The sequence below is a fragment of the Eufriesea mexicana genome, unplaced genomic scaffold, assembly GCF_001483705.2.
Source record: "Eufriesea mexicana isolate 0111107269 unplaced genomic scaffold, ASM148370v2 scaffold1357, whole genome shotgun sequence".
NCBI classification, from domain to species: Eukaryota; Metazoa; Arthropoda; class Insecta; order Hymenoptera; family Apidae; genus Eufriesea; species Eufriesea mexicana.
In genome coordinates, this window is record NW_016909472.1 from 1549199 (window position 1) to 1576895 (window position 27697).

The 27697-nt window shown below is 41.0% G+C and overlaps 1 protein-coding gene across 1 annotated transcript in view; it reads left to right on the plus strand.

Annotated features, from left to right (window-relative positions):
- Positions 1–27697, plus strand: part of Nmdar2 (glutamate ionotropic receptor NMDA type subunit 2) — a 154887-nt gene that overhangs the window by 124124 nt on the left and 3066 nt on the right. The window contains exons 9-16 of the mRNA XM_017900755.1: positions 15331–15514; positions 16798–16937; positions 17766–17878; positions 20661–20945; positions 21891–22072; positions 22456–22691; positions 22891–23084; positions 25701–25817. Coding sequence (XP_017756244.1) covers positions 15331–15514; positions 16798–16937; positions 17766–17878; positions 20661–20945; positions 21891–22072; positions 22456–22691; positions 22891–23084; positions 25701–25817 — 1451 coding nt within the window. The remainder of the gene's footprint in view (positions 1–15330; positions 15515–16797; positions 16938–17765; positions 17879–20660; positions 20946–21890; positions 22073–22455; positions 22692–22890; positions 23085–25700; positions 25818–27697) is intronic.

The window sequence follows — 27697 nt, forward strand, 5'->3', positions numbered from 1 at the left end:
AGATACTCAAAGAAAAATCCCTGCGTAATCCGTTTGCCGAGTATACCTTATGGCACAAAACTGCTCCAGAGAATGTCAAGGCTTGCTCCTGCGTCATGTGTCAAACAACTCTTCCAACCTCGTTTTCGCAAATCGATTATTACGAATTGACAGTGAACGATCAATACGTGTCTCCTCTGCAAAAATGAATCCCAATTTCATCACTCGTCTTCATCCTCGTCAAACTTTCTCCGAGGCGGTTCCTCCTGAGTCATAGCAATCCCGATTGTCTCGCAACCAGCTGTCAATCAAGCCACGTGTCATTGTCCCGCCCGTATCTCGTGCATATGTGTATGCTGTACAGGTATCGCGTGTTTGTGCGTCTCGAAAACACGAGTCATGGGTCCCTTCGTCGGTTGACACAGGAGCAGGCTGCGTCCAGCAGGCCAGTTATTGCAGGCCGCACCCTTGTCACCGGTTAATTTCGACCATAATAGTCCCAGAGACACGGCTCCTTCGTTTCTGCAACGGGTCTATCACCGGATCCCGTTTCCTCGCAAGTTTATTCCACAATTACGCCCGTTATACGGAGTTAATTAAGATACATTGGCGACCAGCGGACGTCTTAGGATTAACGAGCGTGGCTCGGCGATCGATGACGCCTGTCCGACGCGAATTCCTCGCGGCTATGCGGATTTCCACGTCGAACGTTTAAACGACAGTCGTTGATTGGAAATTTTGATTGACGCGATATCGACGCGCTCGTTTTGCGGGGAAGACGTCGAAAAGAGGAGAGGCGATTCATACGTCGACCTGTGTTCCATGGAGTCGCAGCGTTTAACCCCTTGGCTACTGTGAGCGCATATTCGCGCTCAGAAATTTTGCTTTTGTGACACGGAGGGCGCATATAAGCGCTCAACGCAGTTTGCTTTTCTGACACGAAGGGCGCATCTCTACCCAAAATTTTGTCATTCTCGACGGACATTGAAAATGAATTCCTATCCGTGTGGTACGACCGGTGCGTTTTAAAGTCTGCAGTAGTCAAAGGGTTGATCTTCGCGCCATGTCCCGGAGATGGAAACGAGGTTGTTTAAATGGATCCTTTGGTTCCTGGGGATCGAGTGGGGAATTCTTTTTTCCAATTCGACGATGTGAGGACCATGCTATGGGGTTGCACGATGTCTCGTGGTACCTACTGTTGGCAGTTGACAGCCTGTAGGCTGTCTTGCTATGACAGGTAGCAGCAGGTAAAATGGTCGCAATGAAGGGGGATACTTTTCGACCTGACCTGCTAGTGGATTCGTTGGTAAGGCTTTCTAGCAGGCCCTATCTGAGCCCCCTAAGGCCCTTCCTTAGGCGGGGGATATTTAGACAGGATAGGAATTTGTATCCATGGAAGTCGAGGGTTCGCCGAGGATTTGTGAAACCTCGAACCTCCATTTTGTAAGTGGAGGAGGGGAAATGGCTAGGTTAAATAATTCTAATTTTCGATGGCTGACCATACTTTATTTTCCTACAGTATTCTCTCGTCTATTGGCATAAAACTGTCCTCTTCGCTTTTCAGTTCACCCTTTTTAAAGGAGCTTTGTCTATTCGCGGATCGAGACGATCGCCATTACATGCTCCTCACTCGCGCCATCTTGTGGTAACCAGAGCTCGCTTACTCTTACAGTTTTAATCCGCCTAGCAATGAGATTGCGAACATGATTATGGTCGTTGCAACAGCTTTCCCAAAATTTTCCAGCGGAGAAGGAAGTAATCTTTATTTATTTTCTATTTGTGCCAATCGAGGTTGTTCAATTTTCACCGGTCTAATTTGATCCCGTTGACCAAACTTTATTGCCTCGATTTAAATTACTGCGAGTTGCCTCAAAGGTATCGCGCAGAAAATTTGAAAATTGCTCCCCTGTGTTGCCGAAAATATAAAGCCTAGAATCGATTGATTCAACAACGCGTTCCCCGATGCAACACGGAAAACGAGTGTTATTCACCAGCTGGGGAAACAATGCGCGAAGAGCATCGGGTTTGTCACACGCAGATGTGACCAGGGTAAACCATCCGACTCGCATTCAGCCAGATTGCATGACTTGGCTAGAAGTGACGTTAATCCAGTTGTTTCGGCCACGGTGTGGACGGGATCGAGCAATTTCGCGAATATTATGAAATTTCTCTCGGGTCATCTCGTGGCTTGCAAATATTTTTCCTTTTTCCCCGAATCTCCTGTTTATCGGGATGAAAAATATTATATAAATGTATTTTATAAAAAGAAAGACAGGTATGATGTTTAAATATCGAAAGGTCTTATTTTAGAGCAAGGATTCCCTGTTCTAGTACTTTCTATAAATGTAACCAAGTATACGTTACGGGGGTATAAAGGTAGCTGTAACTCGGTGAAAATACCAAACAAAACACGCGCGTAAATCCGCGTTTTATATTATTTTTCCATCCTTCATCTGCCACTGAGATAGGTCCCGCGCGCAACGAAAAATCTCGTATAACCAGAAATTTAATATCACTGTGTCTGGTATTTTATCGCATAGGAAACTCCATAAAAAGGCTCTCGAAGCTGCGACAAAATCCGCTAACCAATGCTTTCGCTTCGAATAAAAATCTCTCTTTTTGACACCGGTTGTCATCACGATCCTCCATGGTCTTGATAAAAAGCTTGCCAAATTTGTGGAAGGGTAATCAAAACGCGTGTCGTTCTTTCCATTAATCGTGACAAATAATACGACAAATTCGAAATATTTGACACCCGTTTTGTCGTCCATAATGGAGAACCTGGACGAATAGTTCACTGCTGCCATGATCGAGGAACGATCGTTGCGGCTGGTGTGAAAAGGGAGCAATAAAACGTGGCACAGAGCAAGTGGACCATGATGTTACCGGTGTCTGTCGTTTTTCAGGATGGACATGCAATCGGCGCAGAAGAATGAGAGCGTTTATCAGTGCTGCAGCGGGTTCTGCATCGACCTGCTTCAGAAGTTCTCCGAAGAGATCGGCTTCACCTATGAGCTCGTCAGGGTGGAAGATGGCAAGTGGGGCACGCTGGAGGTGAGCTAAAACGAATTCTATACGTGGAATGACAATTGCTTGACATGTCTCGATGAAGAACGTCACCCGAACGCGAATACTCGAGTGAGTATATATTTTTCTGTAGAAAATTAATAACCAATTGGGACTTGGAAAGATGTACAATGTACTCTGTGTATTTTACAAAGTTTGTATGAATTTTTTATTTTTTGAACAAATTAGGTAAAGTGCATTCATTTTGAGTCAAATTGTCAATGTTGCGTTTCGTGGAAAATATTCGCGATGGCTATCTGACCGATTACATAGTTCAATTCGAATTTTAAATTGTAATATCCATTGGATAATTATTTGAATTAAATTATATGGAAAAATTACTCGTCATCTATCTAGGTGTCATCTATACGCGATTTTGCCGCCATTACAGACATTGCTCGCGGATCTTTTAATATAAAATTGTCAAAGAATAAACTCCCACCTAAATTTGAAGATAAGAATGAATCTTTATCTTTACTTTTCATGTAATACTTGATTTTGCCCGAAAATATAGAGGAAATAGAAATATTTTGACATATATGTATTATATATACGTATCAAAGAAGTTTATTCTATAGAGTTGCAAAAGCAATTTTACTTCATAAAAATGTACAAATTATCAAATTTGTTTATTAATAAGAAATTTTTCACGATGTAAATTTGTAATAAAAATGAGAAAGTTAATAAATTATTGGTTATTACTTGAACTCGTAACGTAGTAGTGATAAAATATACCTACAATTTGCACAAAATTTGTAAATTATTATACATACAAACAAATTATTATGTTAATAACAAATTGTTCGCAACGTAAATTTGTAAGAAAAGTGAAAAAATTAATAAATTATTGGCTATTACAGCGGAGAAGTAATAATTAACGGAATCGGCAAAGTTCGGAAATTTCCGAACGGGGTGGGGGACTCGGCCGATCGGAGGCTATATAAACAACGTCGCGGCACTGAGCGAGTCATTTCTCGGTTTGGCCTCGGAGGTGACAGGTTAAAATTTTCTGCTCGATATACATTGTTTACATTCCTGTAAATATTGAACATCGTTCTAAAACTGTTCCTGGCTAGTTTCTTCTTCAAGAAAACCTGCAGAAGACGTTACTGTGTGGCAAATTCGTATCAAAGAAAGGATATTTTGTAAATATGGAAGAACATGCATAGAAAGTAAGGATCAGAGGCTTGTTTTTAAGCTTCGATGACCAATTATAATTATTCTGAAACACGAATAATTACAATTACGTGCATTGATATGCTCCGGATACTCTCATCTAACGTGTAAGACGTCTTTTATTTTATTTACTTTTTATCTTTTATTTTATTTACTTTTTTTTATTGTAATTTCATTTGAAATAAAAATCGTGCTTTTTTTAGGAAACTCACGTTTATCGAAAGCTGTGGACGATAGAATAATCTCGATTACGGATTCGTATTCAAGCAAATAAACTCTACGAGAAGCACTTATTGGATATTAGGAAATATAGAAAAAGATACAATTTATTAGACAGCGTAATTAATTAAAGACATACTCGTGATTCGGTAACAACGAGCATCGTGATTTTTCGATAGAATATTTAATAAAGAAGGAAGATAGAAGAAAAATGTAAAGAAAAATTTGTGTGAGAGCATTTCCAAGAATATTGTTTTTATAATGTGTGCATGTAAGTTATAAATCAATTGTGTAAATGATTGGAAATGATTGTCGAAGTATTATTATCTTCGGTAGTAGCTCGAACGCTCTTTGCAATAATTACCGATAATCAATTAAATAGGAAGAAATTAATTTCCAAAATTATATTAGAAAATTCGCAAGGGGTGTGCCTTTACAATGCAATTATAAATGTTCATTAATTAATAACAGAAATGGAATAATTTGTTAATTTTCCACTGGCGAGTTGATTTATTTGGATGTATTAGGAACAATTAATCAGAGTTAGTAAGTAATTAAAATAAAATCAGTACCATCAATAATTTTGGGCTCGAAGCTCAAGTTAGGTAGCAGGAACATAGAACGTGCGAGGAGGTCGTATAAAACTACGTGACATGAGAGACGTGAACAGTAAATGGTTAGAAAAGGACATAAGTGCTTCAGCCGTGAAAATTAACAAATTACTCGATTACTGTGATTAATTAATTTTTGTAGAATGAGCATAATTTTTATAGATGCATCGCAAAGTTGAAGCTTTGAACATCATTCTTATGTCATTTTCGTACATAATTTTCTGCTAGTTAGCTTGTTATTAATTATTATTTGACGGCGTCTGCGACTTGACGACGACTGACACGATTGTCAATGGAAATTATTAATTATGAACAAAGCTAGAAGTAAAATATGATCCAAAATGATATGAGAACATTTCGAAGGTTATTGTTTTTATAACGCATGCATATAATTTGTAAATTAATTGCACAGAAATTTGTTATTAATGACAAAACATTGGGATTTTCCGTAACATTTCGAACACTCCATGCATTAATTATTAATAATTAATTAATTAAGAAGAAATTCATTTCCAAAATTAAATGGGAATGTTCGTCAGGCATGCGTCTTTACGATGCAATTATAAATATTCATAAATTAATCTCAGAAATTGTGTAATTTGTTGATTTTCTAATGTCGAATTGATTTGCGAAGATGTATTAGCAGCACGTAACTAAGCAGCGTCGGTAATCCATTGAATTGTAATCAGTACCATATGATTTTATTTGTGTAGTTCAACTTAGGGAATAGGAGCACAGATGGCGCCATGAGATCGTTCTAAAACCACGTGACTTGAGAGACAAAGACAGTACATGGTTAGAAAGAGACAGAGAAGCTCCGGTTGTGAAAATTAACAAATTACTCGATTACTATGATCAATTAATGAACTTTTATAGATGCATCACAAAGTTGAAGCTTTGAACAACATTCTTATTTCACTTTCATACATAATTTTGTGCTAGTTAGTCTGTTATTAATAATTATTTGATGGCGTCAAATCAATTCATAATTCATATCATAAATAAATTCGACAGCAGAAAGTCAACAAATTACACAATTTCTGAGATTAATTTATGAACTTTCATAATTGCGCCATAAAGCTGAAGCTTTGAGCAACATTCTTATGCCACTTTCGTACATAATTTTGTGCTAGTTAGCCTGTTATTAATAATTATTTGATGGCGTCAAATCAATTCATAATTCATATCATAAATAAATTCGACAGCAGAAAATCAACAAATTACACAATTTCTGGGATTAATTTATGAACTTTTATAATTGCATCGTAAAGCTGAAGCTTAGAGCAACATTCCTATGCCACATTCGTACATAATTTTGTGCTAGTTAGCCTGTTATTAATAATTATTTGATGGCGTCAAATCAATTCATAATTCATATCATAAATTAATTTGACAGCAGAAAATCAACAAATTACACAATTTCTGAGATTAATTTATGAACTTTTATAATTGCATCGTAAAGCTGAAGCTTTGAGCAACATTCTTATGTCACTTTCGTACATAATTTTGTGCTAGTTAGCCTGTTATTAATATTTATTTGATTGCGTCAAATCAATTCATAATTCGTATCATAAATTAATTTGACAGCAGAAAATCAACAAATTACACAATTTCTGAGATTAATTTATGAACTTTTATAATTGCATCGTAAAGGCGCATCCTTGATGAACTTTCCAATATAATTTTGGAGATGAATTTCTTCTTAATTAATCAACTATTTATATTTAATGCATGGAGTGTTCGAAATGTTACGGAAAATCCCAATGTTTTGTCATTAGTAACAACTTTCTGCGCAATTAATTTACGAATTACATGCATGCATTATAAAAACAATATCCTTCGTAATGTTCTCATATCTCTTTAGTTCATATTTTACTTCCAGTTTTGTTCATAATTGATAATTTCCATGGACAATCGTGTCAGTCGTTGTCGTCAAATCGCAGACGCCATCAAATAATAATTAATAACAAGTTAACTAACGCAAAATTATGTACGAAAGTGACATAGGAGTGTTGTTCAAAGCTTCAGCTTTGCGATGCATCTATAAAAGTTCATCAATTAATCATAGTAATCGAGTAATTTGTTAATTTTCATAACCGGAGCTTCTCTGTCTCTTTCTAGTCATCTACTGTCTTCGTCTATCGGGTCACATGGTTTTAGAACGATCTCATGGCGCCATCTGTGCTCCTACTCCGTAAGCTAAACTTCGAAAATAAAATCATATGGTACTGATTATAATTCAATGAATTACCGACGGTGGTTACGAGCTCATACATCCTCATAAATGAATTGGACAGTGGAAAAATAATAAATTACACAATTTCTGAGATTAATTTATGAACTTTTATAATTGCATCGTAAGGGCGCACCCTTGACGAACTTTCCAATATAATTTTGGAAATGAATTTCTTCTTAATTAATTGAATATCAATAATTACTGCAAAAATAATACTTGGACATTAATTACTATTATTTATACAGATAATTTATAACTTCCCTCCACACATTATAAAGACAATTGTTCTCATATCATCATTTTTCTACACAATTTATTTTTATCTCTGTTCTTTATTATGTATATTTACGAGAAATCACGACGGTGGTTATTACCAAGTCACGTTTGATATCAATTAAATATTACCAATAAATTAATTAGCATCAATTGTGTACAAAATTTGCCTTACTTATAACTTGTATTATGATATTAAAAAAAGTCACGCTCTGACAGAAATACAAGAAATCGGGACCTAGAAATTTCGCAGAGTTGGCATGAAACCTTCTTCCAATTTTGCAAATTTGTATTAGGCAAACATAACAGTAAAAGAGCTCTCATGCTGACAGAACTTTGGGCCTACAAATTTGGTAGAGTTAGCACAAAACTTTCTGCCAATTTTACGAATTTGTATTAGGCGAACATAATATGACTAGAGGTATATCGGTAAAACAGTTCCAAGAAATGAAGTCATTTCCAGGAATTCCGTGGACATTACTTTTGCGGTCTCGAGAAAATATATGTGGCCAATTTCGCGATTTTGTATCAGGAGAACATAATATGACAGGAGGTCATTCGCCGAAACAGTTCCAAGAAATGGCGTCATTTCCAAGAATTCTCGGTCAATATTTTTACCGCTTCTGGACAATACTTTTCCCACTTCTGGACAATATTTTTACCGCTCCTGGACAATACTTTTCCCGCCCCTGGACAATACTTTTCCCGCTCCTGGACAATACTTTTCCCGCTCCTGGACAATACTTTTGCCGCTCCTGGACAATACTTTTGCCGCTTCTGGACAATACTTTTGCCGCTTCTGGACAATAGTTTTACCGCCCCTAGAAAAATTTCCTGGCCGATTTCGCGACTTTGTACTAGGATAACATGATATGATAGGAGGTCGCTCATCGAGACAGTTCCAAGAAATGACGTCATTTCCAAGAATTCTCGGGCAATGCATTTGTGGCCTCGGCGAGAATTTCTCGGCCGATTTCGCGACTTTGTACTAGGATAACATGACATGATAGGAGGTCGCTCATCGAGACAGTTCCAAGAAATGACGTCATTTCCAAGAATTCTTGGACAATACTTTTGCAGCCATGCCGTAAAATTTTCAGCCGATTTCTCGATTTTGTATTAGGAGAACATGACGTTACAAGAGGTCGCTCGTCGAGACAGTTCCAAGAAATGACGTCATTTCCAAGAATTCTCGGGCAATACTTTTGCGGCCTTGGCTACAATTTCTTTGCCGATTTCGCGACTTTGTACTAGGGTAACATAAGATGATAGGAGGATGTTCGCCGACCGATTCTAAGAAATGACGTCATTTCCAAGAATTCTATCGTGGCATATTTCGTAAACTTTGCGGGAGATTTTAAATATTTTACTTACCTTACTTACCTTATTTTCCTTACTTACCTTACTTCCCTTACTTTATTCTTCTTTCTTCTCACATTACTTTAACAGATATTGCCTTCTCTTAATTTTCACAGTTCATAGAGAACATTGAAAATTTACATGAGATAGGAAATATCTTAAACTTTGTGCGTAGCCCTTAGCTTGGTATCGTTTTCCAAAAATTACTCTTTGGAAAACGATACCAATTACCAGGTCTCACCACGTGGAGGTGGCTACGCATCGAGACCCGACATGCGCCCTAGTGGCGCAACCTACTGGTGCTATTCGCATCAAAGGTAGCCTAATCTAACTTGGAGCGAATTAAATTAAAGTGACTCTACTGACACTTTATTTTATTTCGTGTCTTACAAAGGGAGTTCGCGATTATTCGAAAGACCGACTAGCCTACGAGACGTACTCCCGTGTACAGAGATAACTTCATACCTCGGCACCCTCTCGATCGGGCCTAGCTCAATTCCAGTCACTGTCACACTCGCCAAGACTTACACGTGGACCAAGGATAGTCCCTGAACCAATGAAACTTCTAGTGTCAACGCGAGGGCCCTGCTGGGCGGTTGCCGGCCAAGACAGACACTTCGCATCCCAGCCACACGGGGTAGAACTTAATCATCCCTGTGGTCTAACCGTAGATGGTACTAGTCCGTCAGCCAGCATGTGCCCGAGCCCCAGTCGCGTACGACTTAGGCAGCGGACCGCCTCGTCGAGGTCAGAAGACGCACTGATTCGAGGGGGTCACCCTGGAACCCGATGCATGACGAGATTGACAGTGGCTGGAAATGAGTGTCGGAGACGAGTCGTGAGGGTGACTTATGAGACGTGAAGTTGTCGAGTACAAGGGAGCACGTCGCGTAGGCTAGTCGGTACTTAAGAACAATCACGACTATCGCGAGAACAATTATGTTCTGTTTGGTAAACGAGAGGAATAAGAGAAAATATATATATTCGCTCCTAGTTAGGTAGCTTACCTTTGTGCAGATAGCGCGCACATGATGCTTAGTCTATGGATCTATCTTATGATTACTTAAAAGTAAACGCACGCATCGTTCATTGATGTGTCGCAAACAGAATCTTGAGAAACCTAAAAGCTAAAACAGAATATATTATTGTTAATATGTAGCTGAAAGGAAAAGGATTAGTTCGAGGAAACCATCAAGGCTAACAACCAAATGGAACGAGCAAGCCAACGACGAGACCTGAGCTATATAACTACGAGACAGAAACATTCCAACGGTGAGATATAAACATACCAGCGAGGAAGCGCTCGAGTATTCTACGAAATACTCGAGCGCTCTAACGAAAACAAATCGAACGGAAGTCGTAAAATTTGTGAAAGGAAAGATTTAGCCAACGATGAGACATAAGTAAACCAACGACGAAGCATTCGAATATTGTACGAAATACTCGAATGCTGAAACAAAGAGACAAATAGAATGAAAGAAATAAAATCTGGAAGAAGAAAAATAATTAGAACCTGAAAGAAGAAATTATTGTTAAATTATTTAAGAGAGTGGACAATGGCCACTGAATAGCCATTGATCTAGCCAACGATGATACACAAATAAACCAACGACGAAGCATTCGAATATTGTACGAAATACTCGAATGCACAAACAATGAAAACTAGAATGAAAGAAATAATATCTGAAAGAAGAAAGATAATTAAAACCTGAAAGAAAAAATAATTAGTACCTGAAAGAAGGAATTATTATTAAATTATTCAAGAGAGTAGACAATGGCCATTGAATAGCCATTGATCAAGCCAACGATGATATACAAATAAACCAACGACGAAGCATTCGAATATTGTACAAAATATTCGAATGCACAAACAATGAAATCTAGAATAAAAGAAATAGAATCTGAAAGAAGAAAGATAATTAAAAGCTGAAACAAAAAATAATTAGTACCTGAAAGAAAAATATTAACGCGGACCCTCCGAAGTCGAAGCGACAACTGGCTCGAGCCTGCACGCGGGCCCCTTATATAGCGGCGGCCGGGCGAAGATCGGCGAAAATTTCCGAACTTTACCGATTCCTTTAAAAGTTACTTTTCCGCTGTAATAACTAATAATTTATTAACTTTTTTGACTTTTATCGTTAATATACTTTACAAACTATTTGTTATCATTGATTTTAATTTGTTATTAACAATAAATTTATTAATTTATTAACTTTTTGTAAGTTATGAATACATTTTAATACAAATACGTTGTTTGTTTAAGTAGTAGCTAATAATTTATTAACTTCTTTTACTTTTATCGTTAATATACGTTGCAAGATATTTGTTGTTAACAATAAATGTAGCAATTTATTAACTTTTTGCTAATTATAGATACATTTTCACGCAAATACGTTATATATACTAGTAATAGCCTATAATTTAGTAATTTTTCCGCTTGTATTATAAATTTACGTTGTGACCTATTTGTTATTAGAAATAAGTGTAATAATTTTTACACTTTTGCAAATTATAGGTACATTTAAACATTAGTATGATATTGTTCAAGTAATAACCAATGAATTAATTCTTTTCTTGTATTATAAATTTATACTATGAACAATTTATTATTAATAACAAATTGGATCATTTATACATTTTTATGAACTATAACTATATTTGAATGACGTCATTGCCAAGAATTCCGTTCACTTCCCTCTCGCAGCTCCAAAAGTCGTCATATGTTTAACTGAAATATCGAAAATTTACAAGAGCTAGGAAATATCTTAAACTTTGCGCGTAGCTCTTAGCTTGGTATCGTTTCCCAAAAAAAACAATTTTTTTTAGGAAACGATACCAATTACCAGGTCTCACCACGTGGAGGTGGTTACGCATCGAGACCCAGACATGTGCCCTAATGGCACAGCCTACTGGCGCTATCCCTATCAAAGATAGCTTAACCTAACTTGGAGCGAATTAAATTAAAGTGACGTTAGTGACACTTTATTTTATTTCGTGTCTTACAAAGGGGACTTCGATTCGATATACTAAAACTCTACTGTTGCAATAAAATAAGTTCCCATAAAAATAGGGAATGAAACATGAGACACGCGAGCAAATAGAAAATCGCGACGCGCCCGAACGAGTTCGCGATTATTCGAAAGACCGACTAGCCTACGAGACGTACTCTCGAGTACAAGACGACTTCATGCCTTGGCACCCTCCCGATCGGACCTAGTCCATGTCCAGTCACTGCCATAATCTCGTCAAGACTTACACGCGGACCAAGGATAGTCCCCGAACCAATGAAACTTCCAGAGTCGATACGAGGGTCCGGCGGGGCATTGCAAGCCAGACAGACACTTCGCATCCCTGCCACACGGGGTAGAACTTAATCATCCCTGTGGTCTAACCGTAGACACTATGTCCGTCCAACTGCGTACCCGAACCCCAGTCGCGTACGCGACCGGGGCAGCTGGACCCCCGCATCAAGTCCAGAAGAAACAAGTGACCCGAGGGCCACCCTGGAACTCGATGCTTGACGAGATTGACAGTGGCTGGAAATGAGTGTCGGAGACGAGTCGTGAGGATGACTTATGAGACGTGAAGTTGTCGAGTACAAGGGAGTACGTCGCGCAGGCTAGTCGGTGCTTAAGAACACTCGCGATTATCGCGAGAACAATTATGTTCTATTTGCTAAACGAGGAGGATATGAGAATGATAGAGAATTTATACATTTCGCTCCAAGTTAGGCAGCTTACCTTTGTACGAATAGCGCGCACATGGAACTTAGTCTAGGTATCTATCTTACAACTTAGGTCTACTTAGATGTAACGTACGCACCCCGCGTCATCCATTGATATGTCCCAAATGAATTCTGGAAGAAACCTGAGAATCTCGAGAAACCTAAAAACTGAAACAGAATATAATATTATTAATATAAACCTGAAAGGAAACGGATTAGTACGAGGAAAGACGATCAAAGCGAAACGAATATGAACGACAACGATAAATCAAATAGATGGAACAACCCAACGATGAGACATGAGAAACCAACAATTACACATAAGCAAATTAACAACGAAACATTCGAATATTATACGAAATATTCGAATGTTCGAATGAAGATGAATAGAAACGAGAAAATAAAATGTGGAAAGAGAAGAATAATTAAAACCTGAAAGAAAATAAATTACACCTGAAATATAAAAATTATTAATAATCCTACGATGAGAGATAAAGAGCCCAACGATGAGACAAGAAACCAACGACGAGACATTGGAATATTATACGAAATATTCGAATGTCCAAATATAAATGAATATAAACGAAAAATAACACCTGAAATAAAAAATAATTAACACCTGAAAGAAAAGAAAAATTAATATCTGAAAACAAAAGGAAATGATTAATAAATTGGGGTGGGGTGAGGATGGGGTAGCCAACCCCAACCTCACTTCGAACTCCCACCCCTCGCGCACTCGGAAAAATTTCGAAGTTACACTTCCGAAGTCGAACCGACAAATGACTCGAGCAGCCGTCCGTCGCCCTTTATATAGACTCCGATCGGCCGAGTCCCCCACCCCGATCGGAAATTTACGAATTTTAACGATTTCATTAATTATTATTTCTCGGCACTAATAGCTAATAATTTATTAATTTTTTTACTTTTATGATAAATATACGTTGCGAACAATTTGTTAATAACAATATTAATTTGTTATTAACAATAGACGTGATTATTTATAAACGTTTTTGGAAATTATTGGTTGATTTTAACGTAAGCGCGTTATAAGTTCAAGTAATAGACAATAATTTATTAATTTTTTCACTTTTATTATAAATTTACGATGCACACAATTTGTCACTAACAATATTAATTTTCGTTATTAACAATAAGGGTAATTATTTATAAACTTTTTCTAAATTATACGTATATTTTAAAATAAGCACGTTTCGAGTTCAAGTGATATTCCGCAATTTATCAATTTTTCCATTTTTATTATAAATATACACTGTGAACAATTTGTTATTAATAATAAAATTAATTAATAATTAATAGGATTAGAGAAAAAGGTTAAAATTCGTTGCACGGTGTGTCGTATGTACAAGAAAACGGCAAGAACTCAATTAAAAGAATGCACCATGGAATCGTGGATTCTGAAATGCAATTTTATAAAATATCGATACAGCGGGAAGCGGGCTAATGTTAGGCAGTAAATGCATGCCATTTGATAGTAACGAAATTCATAAGGGAAATCGTTTATCGCGAAGTGAAATATTATTTCAGCCTTGATTGCCGTAATGTATAACATTTTATCCGCAAACGTGCATCGGATATCGCGCTTTGTACATTTTTCAAATTTATTCGCACACGTGTACAAATATCACACGTTCCTCGCAGATGCAGCCTACATAAACTTTCGCCGTTTATTCATGACGCGGAACAAATGAAGCGAATTTTATGAAACAAATGTGCCCTGCAAAAGCAACGCGCAAAGTGTGCGTCACGAAGGATATCTATTCCACGTGTACCAAAGACGAGGCAAATTTCCATCCCATTTCGCTATCAATTTTCTATACAAACATGCATTTCCAGCCCACCAGCGACATTGTACTCCTCCGTCGCAGTTCCGGTCCGAAGAAATTGATTTCCCGGAGAAAGATGCCGCGATCAATGGGCCAAGATAAAGGCTAATAGGTGGCGCGATCATTTCCTATAAAACCAATTAAGAAATCTTAATCCGCGAGAACGGGCAGGTGGATTAGTTTCAATAATCGAGAAAATGGCCGGAGGTCGTCTTGGAAGTTGGTCCGCGTCGGTATAGTAGATCCCGTTTAATCCGAGCTTTCAGGTTTTAACGCGAAGGCATCGATGCGACGATACGGATTAATTTCACGCGTAATTGCGATTGTGCCCGTTAATCCCGAATCTGCGACAGAGGAGGCACGATCGAGGTTCACGCAGCCGACAAAGCGTCGAGCTCACGTCGCACCTTCAATCTGCATAATTAAGGGACTAATTATGCGCCCTGCGCGAAATATCTTCGAAAACGACCTGTTTGTACAGCTTTGCAGCTATACTCGCTGTTAATCGAGTTTTCTTACGATATGTCATTTCCTGACGCAGGTGTACTACAGGGTTCCTGTTTTTGCAATCGACCCTTTGCGATCCGAGTCGCATTTCACGCCGTATCCTAACTGAGATCTCCGAAACGCTGCTCAAAATTTTATCCTACTCCCGTATTTTTCTAACTAGCCCGTCGTTCCCGTTGACGTATTCCTATTGAATTATTTTACAAAGAAGATGGCAATGTTTCCTGTTTCAAAATCAGAGAAAAATAGAATCGGATGGGACAGGGCCCCGATGCGAAATCGACGTAGGGATCACGAAGGGCTACAAAGATAAAAGACGCATTGTACTGTTCGTAGAATGGGAAGTGGAACGGTTTGATAGCCGACCTGGTGAACCGGAAGACAGACATGGTGATGACGTCTCTGATGATTAATTCGGAAAGAGAAGCCGTAGTCGATTTCACGGTGCCGTACATGGAGACTGGTATCGCCATTGTGGTGGCGAAGAGGACTGGTATTATATCTCCCACTGCCTTTCTTGGTAAGTGCTCGTAAATGCTCTATTAAACATTCGCTTTGAACCTTGCTGAAATTCGCACGGATTCGCGATGGCGTTACGCGAGAAAATAATAATAATAAAACGTTGCTTGTCGGCCATTTTTATGCAATTAAATCCCGAATAATACGAAACGCGCGAAATGAAATTTGGTCGCGTACCTATTTAAAATACGTACCTCTTTCGATTGGAATTATGAAACTATACGATAGAAATGGTTCCGAAGTTTTGCAATTTTCCCGAATTCTGTTGAGTAATTCCAAAAATGCAGCAGATGTATTATACCCCCTTGCTGGAAGGGAATGCGCGATAAATTCGAAGCGGACGCTGATCGGTTCTAAGAACAGGCTGCGTTGCACTCCCGGAATACTTCTGGAAGTTAATGGTTTACGACTATGTTATTCCACGAGACAGGAAGTCGGTAAGTGGATCATCATCCGAACCGGAAGTTTACGTACCGTTCTTATACCGATCGGTGTACAGACCTCGCGAAACTCCAGAGAAATTATCAAACGATCACCGGCAATAAAAGCTCACCGGAAGAGAAGACAGTAGTACGTTCAGTTTCGTTACCCTGTTCTATGTCGAAATTTTTCGCGTTGACAAAATTGGTGTAATTATTTGAAAGTGTATTACTTGCTTCTACATTCCGATGCTTTCTCCGAATATTAATTCCTGCTTGTAAAACGAGGATATGTATTAAGAGAAGAACTAACGACGAATAATCCTACGAATTATTAGCCACCTGCAATTATAAAGCCATATGAATAATCCCATGAATTATTTAAAACTCCGACGATCTCTCCCATGTTTATTCATGATACTAACACTTTTATGACGTACTTCGAAATGAATACACCGAAAATCAAAAGAATTTATTACTCGTTCTAATAGAGACTGGAATTAACGAAGCAGAATATGTATAGTAATTTTTGATTACATTTTTGGCTCCTCTTGTAAATATAAAGCAATATTGACATTCGAAAATATAAAGGAACGTTTCCATGCATCTTGCATGAATATTAACCTTGCGCAGGCGAATACCACCATATATACATACGTGGTATAATATATTTATTTATTCGACAACCACGTGTGCGACGAAGAAAGATATAATTTTTATTCGTATTTTCGCTTGAAAAAATTTGCCTCGGTTTATTATTCCCAGCGAGTTGTATACTTTACGCGTCGCCATCTTTGTCTTGCGTATGTATGTAATATATTCTGAAACATTTCGCAGGAAAAAATTGTGCAATTACGATTTCCAGAACCATTCGACACCGCATCCTGGATGCTAGTCGGCTTCGTCGCCATACACGCGGCCACGTTCATGATCCTGCTGTTCGAATGGTTGTCACCATCCGGTTTCAACATGAAGGTAAACCCTTCAGACACTGCGCGCAAACCGGTATTATTAATTTCGCTTCTTATTAGCTATGTGTGTTTTCTCGTCTCCGACGCAACGCATCTCGCACAGCGAATTAGTCGTCGCGCGATGTCGTTAATCTTAATGACACTTCACCACCGTGACACAGCACCGGGAAAAAGAGATTGATCGTGTATTCTTCCCTTCGCATCGTACCACGCGACGTCCTCCTTCCCCCGATTCGCGAAAAAACCTGACTCCCCCTTCGCCGACGTTAGAATTTGCGATTTAAAGCTCCGATCTCGTGAGCAGTTTACGAGCGTGATTGTCGACTTTTTGTTCGCTGAAAATTCCCCTAGAGCGAAAGGAAGGGAGCAGGACGATGTTCAATTTCTTACGTTCCCTTTCCCTTAACGCGACTTTGATTCTTAAGCTTCGCGTCGGAATCTTCAGGGTGTTTTTACGGTTTCTCCTCGCGTCGGTCAGTGCGATGTTATATACTCGCAGATAAAATTAAGTAGCTCCATGAGAGGGACATTAATCACCCTAATTGCTCGCAGAAGGCTCCGATGCGGTTCTAGCGGAAGAAAATGAAGCTTAAGTTAAATCGATTAATTAACGCCACCGAGTGGTTGTTCGCTTTAAATAATTTTCTACGCTGGAAAAATACGGCTTCCTATCGAATTATTTCGAACCACTCCTCTTTATTTTATCGTGTTATTACACTCCTACCTGCCACGTGATCTCTTTCACCCAAACCTACCCTAGTTCACGCCGTAGACCAGAGGGTTTTCTTATTATTGCACTCTGTATCTAGCGTACAAACGATTTCAAACAGAGATGAACGTGGCTGGTTTTTGCCGATTGCAGATGAATCCGTCGCCCAACCATCGGTTCTCCTTCTGTCGGACGTACTGGCTGGTCTGGGCCGTGTTATTTCAGGCAGCCGTCCATATCGATTCTCCCAGGGGATTCACATCCAGGTCGGTAAAACAATTTCCATCGGAATTAAAATCCTCGCCGCGAATCATGTCCCTCGGTAAGGCCGGGGACAAGGTGGAAAGAGAGATCTCGCGAAACCCGGTTAACCTGTTTCCCTGCATCGAGCAGGGATCAAAGGAGGGATCAAAAGGGATCGCACGGTTCGCGCATGACATTCGCGAATCTTCGTTCGCGTGCTTTGTGGACCAATTTAATTCTCGTCCTAATCCTTTGCCTTCCTCTTTCCTGCGGGGCAAAAATAGATCTTAATCGGGGATAGATGGGAACTTGTTAATAGCGATTCGAGGCTGATCGGGATATTTCATGCGCAATTCGTTCTCTCTGATCGTTCCATCTCTGATTGAATTTAAATGCGAAGACCGATTTCGGAGATCGCGTTATTATTCGAGATGGAATTCCGGAAATAATGGAGCGAACGTTAGGGTTAATTCTCGCGAAATTGTTTCAGTTTCTATTACCCAATTCGTTTTACCGTGCTGGTTACACTGATATTCCATACTATGTCGATCCATTTCCAACTCCTGGCATATATAGCTTGGAAACTGTTTAAAGTCTGATTGTTGGAATATCTGATCCTTCGGCTACTTTCAGAGACAGCTAATATTGGAACATTTGACGCGAAAAGATATGGGAATTTTGTCGAACAGGTACAGTCCTGAAAGAATGCGACGAGTGTTTGAGACATTGTATGATAGAATTATGTATGACAAAGAAAGTTTACGTATGTTCCTGAGGGCTTGAGGTACATGGCGCCATTGAGGGTGCAGTTGCGAGTGTGCCTGGAAAGCGACTGACTGCGGGATTTTGGGTAAACCTGAAAAAAGGAATCAAATGAGAATGGATTAGAATTGAGAGCAATTGTAGAGGGACTTACTTTTGCATTAAGAGTCCTGAAAGAACGAAAATCAGACAATTAGAGACCTGAGAGTATCCCGAGTGAGAGACTTCGCGAACAAATGATACCATTTATCCTAAATAAAGCTGTTACTGTTATCAAAGAAGCGTCCTTACTTCTCCAACCTCTAAACTTGCATCTACGAATAACAGATTCAATTAAGAGTAAACCCTACAGACGTATTTCGTACCTGAAACTTATCTCGTATTTCGCGAAATCGTAATTAATTAGCTGCTCTCCGAACGTTTACTCAAAAATGTCGTAATTCCGATTATCTCGCCGTAATTAAAGTTCGCTGCAGGAGAGGTCTGTTGATAGGAGGACAGCGCGAAGCGTCATAATTCGCGAGTAGGTAAGCAGACAGAGCGGCTTTAAATCAAAAGGACGGTATCTTCAGATCGCAACGCGGATTTCGCTGGACGGAGTGTACAGCCCAGGAACGTTGAAACGTTTCTGTGCCAAGAAGCTGTATTCGGCCGCGGTATTATCCGTGATAAATGAACGTTTTATTTCTCGGTCCAGTCGAGCGGCGAATTCAAATGCGGCTCTTTCGCTTAATCTCCGTGGAACCCTGTGAATTACTTCCGGCGTCCGTGGCTCTTCAGACCGCCCTGCCGCGAATCGGCCGCGGAATATTTCATCCCTCGACGAACGGGTTGTAATTTTTAAGCGGGAAAAAAGTTACGCAACGCTGGTAAAAATATAACACGGGATAATCGGTGGAGGTCGGACGAGATCGTAAATAAAAGCCCCCGGCACTGGCCCATGTTAATGCGATAAAACACGGCGCTGCTAAGCCACGATGTCGCGAGATATGAAATAAAATGTGTATTAAAATCGGTGCTCGCGTTGATGACGGTTCGTTGAAATTTCCTATCAAACTCTTGGGATTTGGGGCGGAATCGAATGGAAAATACGAGACGGTTGAATGAACGACCTCGAATGAAGCCTCGAGTCTTCGACTTTCCAGACATCTATCAAATCTTCCGCTTCCGTGATCGTATTATATTCAATGTACCGGGAAATAATTGTCATTGGATTTGTAATGATGGATGCGCCACTTGGAGGAATCAATCAAACGTGGAACCGGGTCGACGAATTGATCGGCTTGAAAGAAACATCGTTTTATCGTCTCTGCACTCTTCGTTCCGATCTTCCTTCGTTTTTTCGCGATTTTCGATTAAATTCGAAGTCTGTGTATGAACTGTACCACGATATGGAATAATATTGAAGTACAACACAGTTCTAACAAGCCTTTTCGATGGGATACAATGTAAATACAGTTCCCGGGTATTGATTGATTAATTTGGTACGAACTGTGAAATATACTGGGTACAAATGTGTATTTGAACAAGTACCGTGAACCAAATCGACGTATCCTAGCTCGGGGTTATTTGTATCGATGTTAAAGTTTCATACAGCACGTAGACGTTCTTTACGAACGATCGATTTCAATTATTGCGGTGGATAACGCAGTGATAAATGAAAGCGAAAATTAATTCCGACAGCGTAATTTTTCTCGTACTCCTATCGAATCCCTTCTACTATTTTTATCTCTTATAAACATGGAATTTTTATTCCTGTAATTACAGTTCTTCCTTTCATACGTGAATTCATATTCCTCGTACCACCGACGAAAGAGAACGAAAATAATCCTCGTTAAAAAGTGGAGTCAAAGAAATTTGAAAGAAATCTCTCGATATCTTCCTAATAAAGAAGCACAAAAATTAGGTGAATACCATGCGAAGAAAGATAATAGACCTAAAATCGCAACTAACTCCTAAAATTACTCAGCTAGTATCCCTGAGCCAACAACGCGACCCAACAACTGCTTATCGACAAGACCTAACTACACATTTGTAACCCAGATTTATGATAAACGTATGGGCGTTGTTCGCCGTGGTGTTCCTGGCCATTTACACTGCCAACCTGGCTGCCTTCATGATCACGAGAGAGGAGTTCCACGAGTTCACCGGCGTGGACGATCACCGTTTGGCCAAGCCGTGGTCACACAAGCCTATGTTCAAGTTCGGTACCATACCCTGGAGCCACACGGACAGCACGCTGGCGAAATACTTCAAGGACATGCACGCGTACATGAAGAAGTTCAACAAGAGCAGCGTGGCCGAGGGGATCGAGGCGGTTATCAGCGGGTAAGCCGAACAAACGTGTATGTCGTTGCAATTGCCGTCTGTCATTGTGTTAGAACTTTGCCAGACACCGCTTAACCGCGCTTAATGCTCACGCATTACGTACACGTAGCTCGTTATCGAAGTTCCCGAGTGGAGTTGCTCGCTTAATCACCGTGAGCTAGTTCCCTTAGCTTTTGACGCGATCCGGCGTCAGGTTAAAGGCTCGGAAAACGAAGGCTGCGGGTGGGATGTAAATTACCATGCAAACGGAGAATAGGGTATTTTTCTATCCCAGGGGTCGAGTTGATGCTTCCTCTTGATACCAAAATTTTTATTTTCGAGTTCCAATCAAGTTCTCTTGAATCTACAGTCGGCAGCATGAGTGCTCGTCCATGTACTGGGTTCCTAAAAAAAATATGGAAATTAACGTTTATTTATGCAAGATTCGCGGTATTTTGTTCAATTTTTCATTACATACAATAACTACGAATTTTATGGAATGACAGCTTGACTTGTGTCATTAAAAATTAATTTCTGTGTCTTTATTTAAATTTTACCTGGACGAACAGTTATGCGGCCATCTTCCAAATAAATACTATAGTTGCTATAGAAACTTTTCACTCCTTAATCTGAAACAATGGGAATTTTCTTAAGATGCCTGCGATTCTTCGAAATTTCAAATTGATAATTGATTTAATACTTTCGGTTTTGATATTCGCGTGACCGAGCTGCAATAATCGGGAAGAATGCAGGAAAACGTTTCGCTGAAGGATTTCTTCGTGCCTGGAGAGAAAGTTAGAGAATGCAGTCGTGATAAGACTGAGAGATGGTTCTTCGTGGGAAGAAAAAGTTTCCGGGGTGTGGGTGGGACGATCAACCGTGCCACTGGTTCGATTCGACGATTTTCCGACGAGTTTCTCGGCTAGTTTCTCAATTTTCTGAACAAGGTCGTTTCCTCCGAAACAGAGAAATGGACGCGTTTATCTACGACGGAACAGTGCTGGACTATTTGGTGGCGCAGGATGAGGACTGCCGATTACTGACCGTGGGATCCTGGTACGCCATGACCGGATACGGCCTCGCGTTCTCGAGGAATTCCAAATACCTGCAGATGTTCAACAAACGTCTGCTCGACTACAGAGACAACGGTATCTATTCCTGTTTACGTGTCCTTTGAAATCAGACGACGAGTCGTATCATCCATGGATTCTATTCCAATGATTATCTCTATTAAATTTATTTATTAAATTTTTACCCGATTATCGAGTCTTATTTTATTCAACTCGAACTCTTTCCTTCCAAAATTGATTCCAATAAATCAGCAATCTGTAACAAAATACAAATCTCGTGTTAATTAATTTTTTAAAACATTCAGAATCTCTGACTCTAATTGCGTATTTGCATATACCTGGTAGATTTTTGAAGACTCTGACGAAAACGAAAAATGTAATCAGTTCAGCGGTGTCGGAGGAATTGAAAGACTTTTCACGCTGCCGTGTTCATTCTTAAGACAAGAACACTGAAATTCCAGGGGATTTGGAGCGTCTAAGAAGGTACTGGATGACAGGGACGTGTAAGCCAGGCAAAGAGGTACAAAAGAGCAGCGATCCCTTGGCGTTGGAGCAGTTCTTGTCCGCGTTTCTATTATTGATGATGGGAATTCTTCTGGCAGCGGTCCTCCTCCTCCTGGAATATTTGTATTTCAAATATATCAGACAGCATCTGGCGCGAAGCGACGGCGGTGGGTCTTGCGCACTTTTCAGCTTGGTAAGCGGCTTCCGGCCTGCATAATCTATCATATTTCCCTCCGAGTATATCGGTCACAGCGAAGTCAATGTTCTTGCGTTCAAATTTTCATCATCGCGTCTGCATATTACAAAAGCGTACATTTTTCTTTTCCTTCGTATCGTGTATCGTGGTACACGAGCTTGAAAGCGTAAAATCTACTTAAAAATTCTTTTCGAAGAGCATGGGAAAATCGCTGACGTTCCGCGGCGCGGTCTACGAGGCTCAGGACATCTTGAGGTACCATAGATGCAGGGATCCCATATGCGACACTCACTTGTGGAAGGTGAAGCACGAGTTAGACATGGCGAGGATCAGGATACGTCAGCTGGAGAAGGATCTGGAAGCACACGGGATCAAGCCCACGCAGGCCAAGTACGCTGTGAACTTAATTCGTTCGGTTTACCGTCGTTTCGCGATCGAAAATACTCGACGCTGTATCTGCATTGCAGTCGAGACCCTCGACCATAGCTCATCCGAGGGGATCTCGAGGATAGTATTCGATCGAGTCGAAACCCTTCGAGAAATTTTATTCGTTGCTTCCCTCCTATTTATCACGGATGCGCCGTAGACGTGACGTCGGCTAAAGAGTACCGAAGAGTAATTAGACGGATGGAATTGTTAACGAAACTCCCTATAGAAAATGTAATCGTGGAGATCCGCTCGGTGATCGAAGGAAGAGATCCAAGACAAAGGGCGAAGGGAGGGTAAACGAGCCATCAGCGACGAAAAAGATTCGCATAATGGCGACGGACGAAGTACCTTTATCCAGACTATTCGATACACACGCGCTTTCTTTGAAGTTTCATCCGCTTTCGCAGCGAAGTGTCTCGCGCTGCAGCTTTTCTCTCTCTTCCGACGAGCCTTTGTCCTAGAAAGCTTTCCTTTAAAGGTCGACGCCTCTTCTGCTCCACTGCGAATTCGTTTCGTGAAAGCGGAAGTGGACCCGTAACGACAGATCTTCGCATGTTACTGCATAGTTATTTCACCTGTCCTCCGTAAGATTTACCGAGGATTCAATCTCGATTCGAGAAACGCAACGTTGGCCTTCGACGGAGTTCCTCCGCGAAAATCACGGAGCCGCATCCCTCAGCCGAGAGTGTCGACAAGTCTCTCGAATATGCTTCTCTAGTGGGCAATTAACGTTCGATTAATCGATACGCCCGGTGTAATTTCGAGACAGTAACTGCGAACCGAGATTAAATCCCCAACTACTTTCTGACGTCACTTGGAGCCTGGCTCGCACAGCATGCACTTATCCACGACGTACACGTATATACATCCGTGTATACAGTCGCAAAATGTATATATCTATGTACAACATTCTCGTGTATACATTCAGACGCATATATACATGGGTACGTTAACGTCGTGACATCGGCACGAGCGTGTCGTTCGTTTTCTGGTTTTTCTTTATCTATCTGCGCCGTTTTCACGGATACGCCGACGATCGTGAGTTTGAGACTTCTATCTCTGGGTAAATTGGAAAGCGGTTGCTTATTGAAAATCGATCCGACGTTTCCTGGATGGACGCAAGAAGAAGATAAGACGCGCCTTGTCGCCGCGGTTATCGTAGACTCGTACCACTAGAACTGTATTCCGAGTACCGAATTTTGCTAGAACTCCGAGAATATTTTCTATTTAGATTTAGCTCACCGTTGATGTTTGTTCCGACGATATTTAGTTACTACATCCGATGTATCGTTTTCCGTAAAATTTTCGTTGCCTGCATGAGTAACCAGTAGATACACCTCGCCACTACTTTCAGCCCTTGAACATTACAGAGATGTACATAACGATTCAAATGCAAACGAATAGATTAGAATGCAAGAAGCTAGATAGGACGGCTATTCGTGAAAAATAATTCAGCAATTCTCACTGCATTTTATTCCATTCTCCGATACTATATTCGAGAGAAGCAACAGATTCAGGTTTACGGTCACGAAGCAAGAAGGCCAACGTCCGCGATGGTCTCAAAGTTACGATCGACGGTGTATTCTCGTCGCATCACGTACGAGACTGTTTCACAGCAAATTGGCTTCGAATTTCTGTTCATATTAAGAAGTTCCGTGGACACGGAGGGGAAGAAAATTGGGGCCGGGGAAAGGTGCGAGGGGCGGGGGCGGGAGCGTACGTTGCTCGCAAGGAAAGCAGAACTTCTCGACGACACGAGATCTTCGAATGAGCTTCCGTTGCCGGTGGCTAGAAAAGTTTCCGCTTAAAACTTCCGCCCGATAAGCCCGCAGGTGTTTGCGGAGCGTCCAGGTACATTGTCCCGACCAATCGCGAGCGTTGTTTAATCGAACTTCCGGGAAAGACGGGCCCGGTTCTCGCGATATTCGCGCCCCGTGGAAACCGACAACTTTCCAACTTTCGCTGCGACCTAGTCGAGAAATGCCGCGATTAATTGCCTTTCCACGGGACCCGTCCCTCGACGTACTCGACTAGCAAAGTGTTTGGAAGAGAGGAGAAGAGGCGGTAAACTACGAGAGAATTAAAGAGAGAAAATTAAATTCGAACATCCGAACTCGAAGGCTCGTCTGAATTCTCGAATTCAGACTGCTAAGCTTGAATTTCGAAACGTAATCGTTATTCTTCTACCTCTTTTTACTCCCGAGACTTGCACGGGGGTAAAAGGAAAGAAAGCTATCTCCTCGGACAAAGAAAATCAAACGGAAGAGGGAACTGTCGATCGGGTTGTATGAAACGTGCACTTTGCCCAAGCTTCTTTCCCTCGATATCTCTCAGACTTTCCAAACACGCTTGCTCGAGTTCTACTTCTGCCGCGACGGTTATCTCTGTATTTCTGGAAACGGGGAGGGGGCGAGTTCTTAAACGGGGGTAACGAAGAACGGATTATACGCGAGGGAGGATGAAAGGGATCTCGAGTCGTTGGAGACGTGTTGCTGGTACACGTTAAGAGATGGTTGGCGGCGGTTGGACGATGGTGGAAGAGAAGCCTGGCACATATCCACGTCGGCTTTTTTAAAGGAGGAAAACCGGAAGTCTCGGCTGGTGGCGAGGATGCTTTCAAAGCTCGGACCGCCATTCACAAGCGGAGTCATTGGCGGTGGAAGCTCCGCATCCGCTACCGCCATACTTCGATTCGTAAGTCCGCAACGCCCACAACACGTAAGAAAGCTCGGTGACGTAGGAACCGGAGCAAATATTTCCCCTCGGTGTGTCGTCGAATGGTATCGTCCTTGGAACGACGATTTTCCGGCGTGCTCAGCGTTCCTCCGACCTCTCGGGAAACCACCTCTGGTCCGTGCGCTCGGTTTGCTAACGTTCCATCCAATTTTTCCCTCCGGCTCGTTATTCCTCCCTCCGTTTCGATTCCATGGCTTTTCGTACAAAGCGAATCTCTGACGCATTATTTCACCGTCGCGTGGATGTTTCTGACAAATTTTTTTCACCGTTATTAATTCACTCCTTTCCACGTAATCCTGACTTCCACCTATTCCATGGGATTTAATATAGATCGAATGGATAATTCTATTTCCGAGAAACTTTTGTAGATTGTTTCTGTCGGGAAAATTACTCGAAGAAAGGGGAGAATAATTTGAAAGAAATTTCGATCAATTACACCGTAGCATGTAAGAAACTTGGCAAAGTGATAGAGAGGAATACCTGATCCAAAATTCCTACTTCCGCTATGAATCTGTAAGTCAATCTCCCATTTGCATACACTCTCGCATCCTCGAAATTGCACTCCAAAGGAGCAGCAATCGCGGCAGCTGATCTCAGCAACAACGAGGACCTCCTTTAACGTCCGCCAGCAACGTGATTCGCGAGATGCAGTTACTGGGTCACGGATAGCTGGGACTTGGCAGCGGGACAACGGGGCACGGGATCGGCTGCCAAGTATCCAGAAAAATTCACGCTTGTTTGTCCGCCAGCTGGTGTCGTTTCGAGGCGTTTCGCCATTTAAAAGTAAACCGAGCGCCACGCGGGGTCGCGAGAGGGTTAAGGAGCGAGAGAGGGTGGCGTAACATATGGCACGGGCGTGACATCTGGCACGTCTGCTTAACAGCGAACGATATTGTTCTTCGGCCGGGACCATTTCGCCGACACATCTGAAATTCCAAGTCGTTCCATAGGTGCGGGGCACGTCTTCGTGACAAACAGACGTGGCTTTCGACGATTCGCCCGAACGTGTCCGCGCTAATCCGTATTCCATCGCGACGCTGGCGTTTCACCCTGGTACCAATTCTTGGAAAAATAGGTTCCTGCGTCGCTTCGGTAGAGAAGATGGTCTTCGCGATGCACGTGAAAATCGACGAATCGATACGAGACGTTGATAGCCGTTCCTCGAAATGGCCGAGGAAATGCCGGGAACGAGTGGGGAATCGAGAAAGAGCTGGTCGAACGCCGATAAATCCGTGCACCGTTGACACAGGGGAGCTAAATCGATCTCGCGAGGCTTGTTTCTGCCCGATCTCTTTTCCGCTAACGACCCACGTTATCCCTGTACCCGCAAACGATCTTGTTTCTATTGAAAATACATCACTCGGTATATCGGGATAAATACCTTTCTTCTCGGCATTAGGGTAGAATTGTCGGAGCCACAGAGCTTGCCGAAGATTCCACGCTGTGGGGTCTCTGTGGATAAATGTTCGACGAGTTTCGAGTCCTTGGAACTAACTTCCGAATTGCCAAGTTCCATTGAAATTTAAATTAAATTAAGTTATTCGAGGAGCGTGTTTCTCGTGGTTGTACTTATCTGAAGAAAAAGAAAACAAATTCCAGTTACTCGGATAACGACTCTGCGAAGCAACACCAGATATTACATAGCAGAAAGAGGAAATGGCAGAACCGAGCTTCGCGAGGATCGATGATAACGGTGTAAAAGTCAGAAGTAAAGTAGAAGTAAATTATCCGCTTCGCTTGGTAGTTTAGAACGTCTGCATATACTTATTCGAATTTATTCTTCTCTATTTATACTGCCTCGTAATTTATTTTTTCATTTTTTTTTTCTCTCTTCTGTT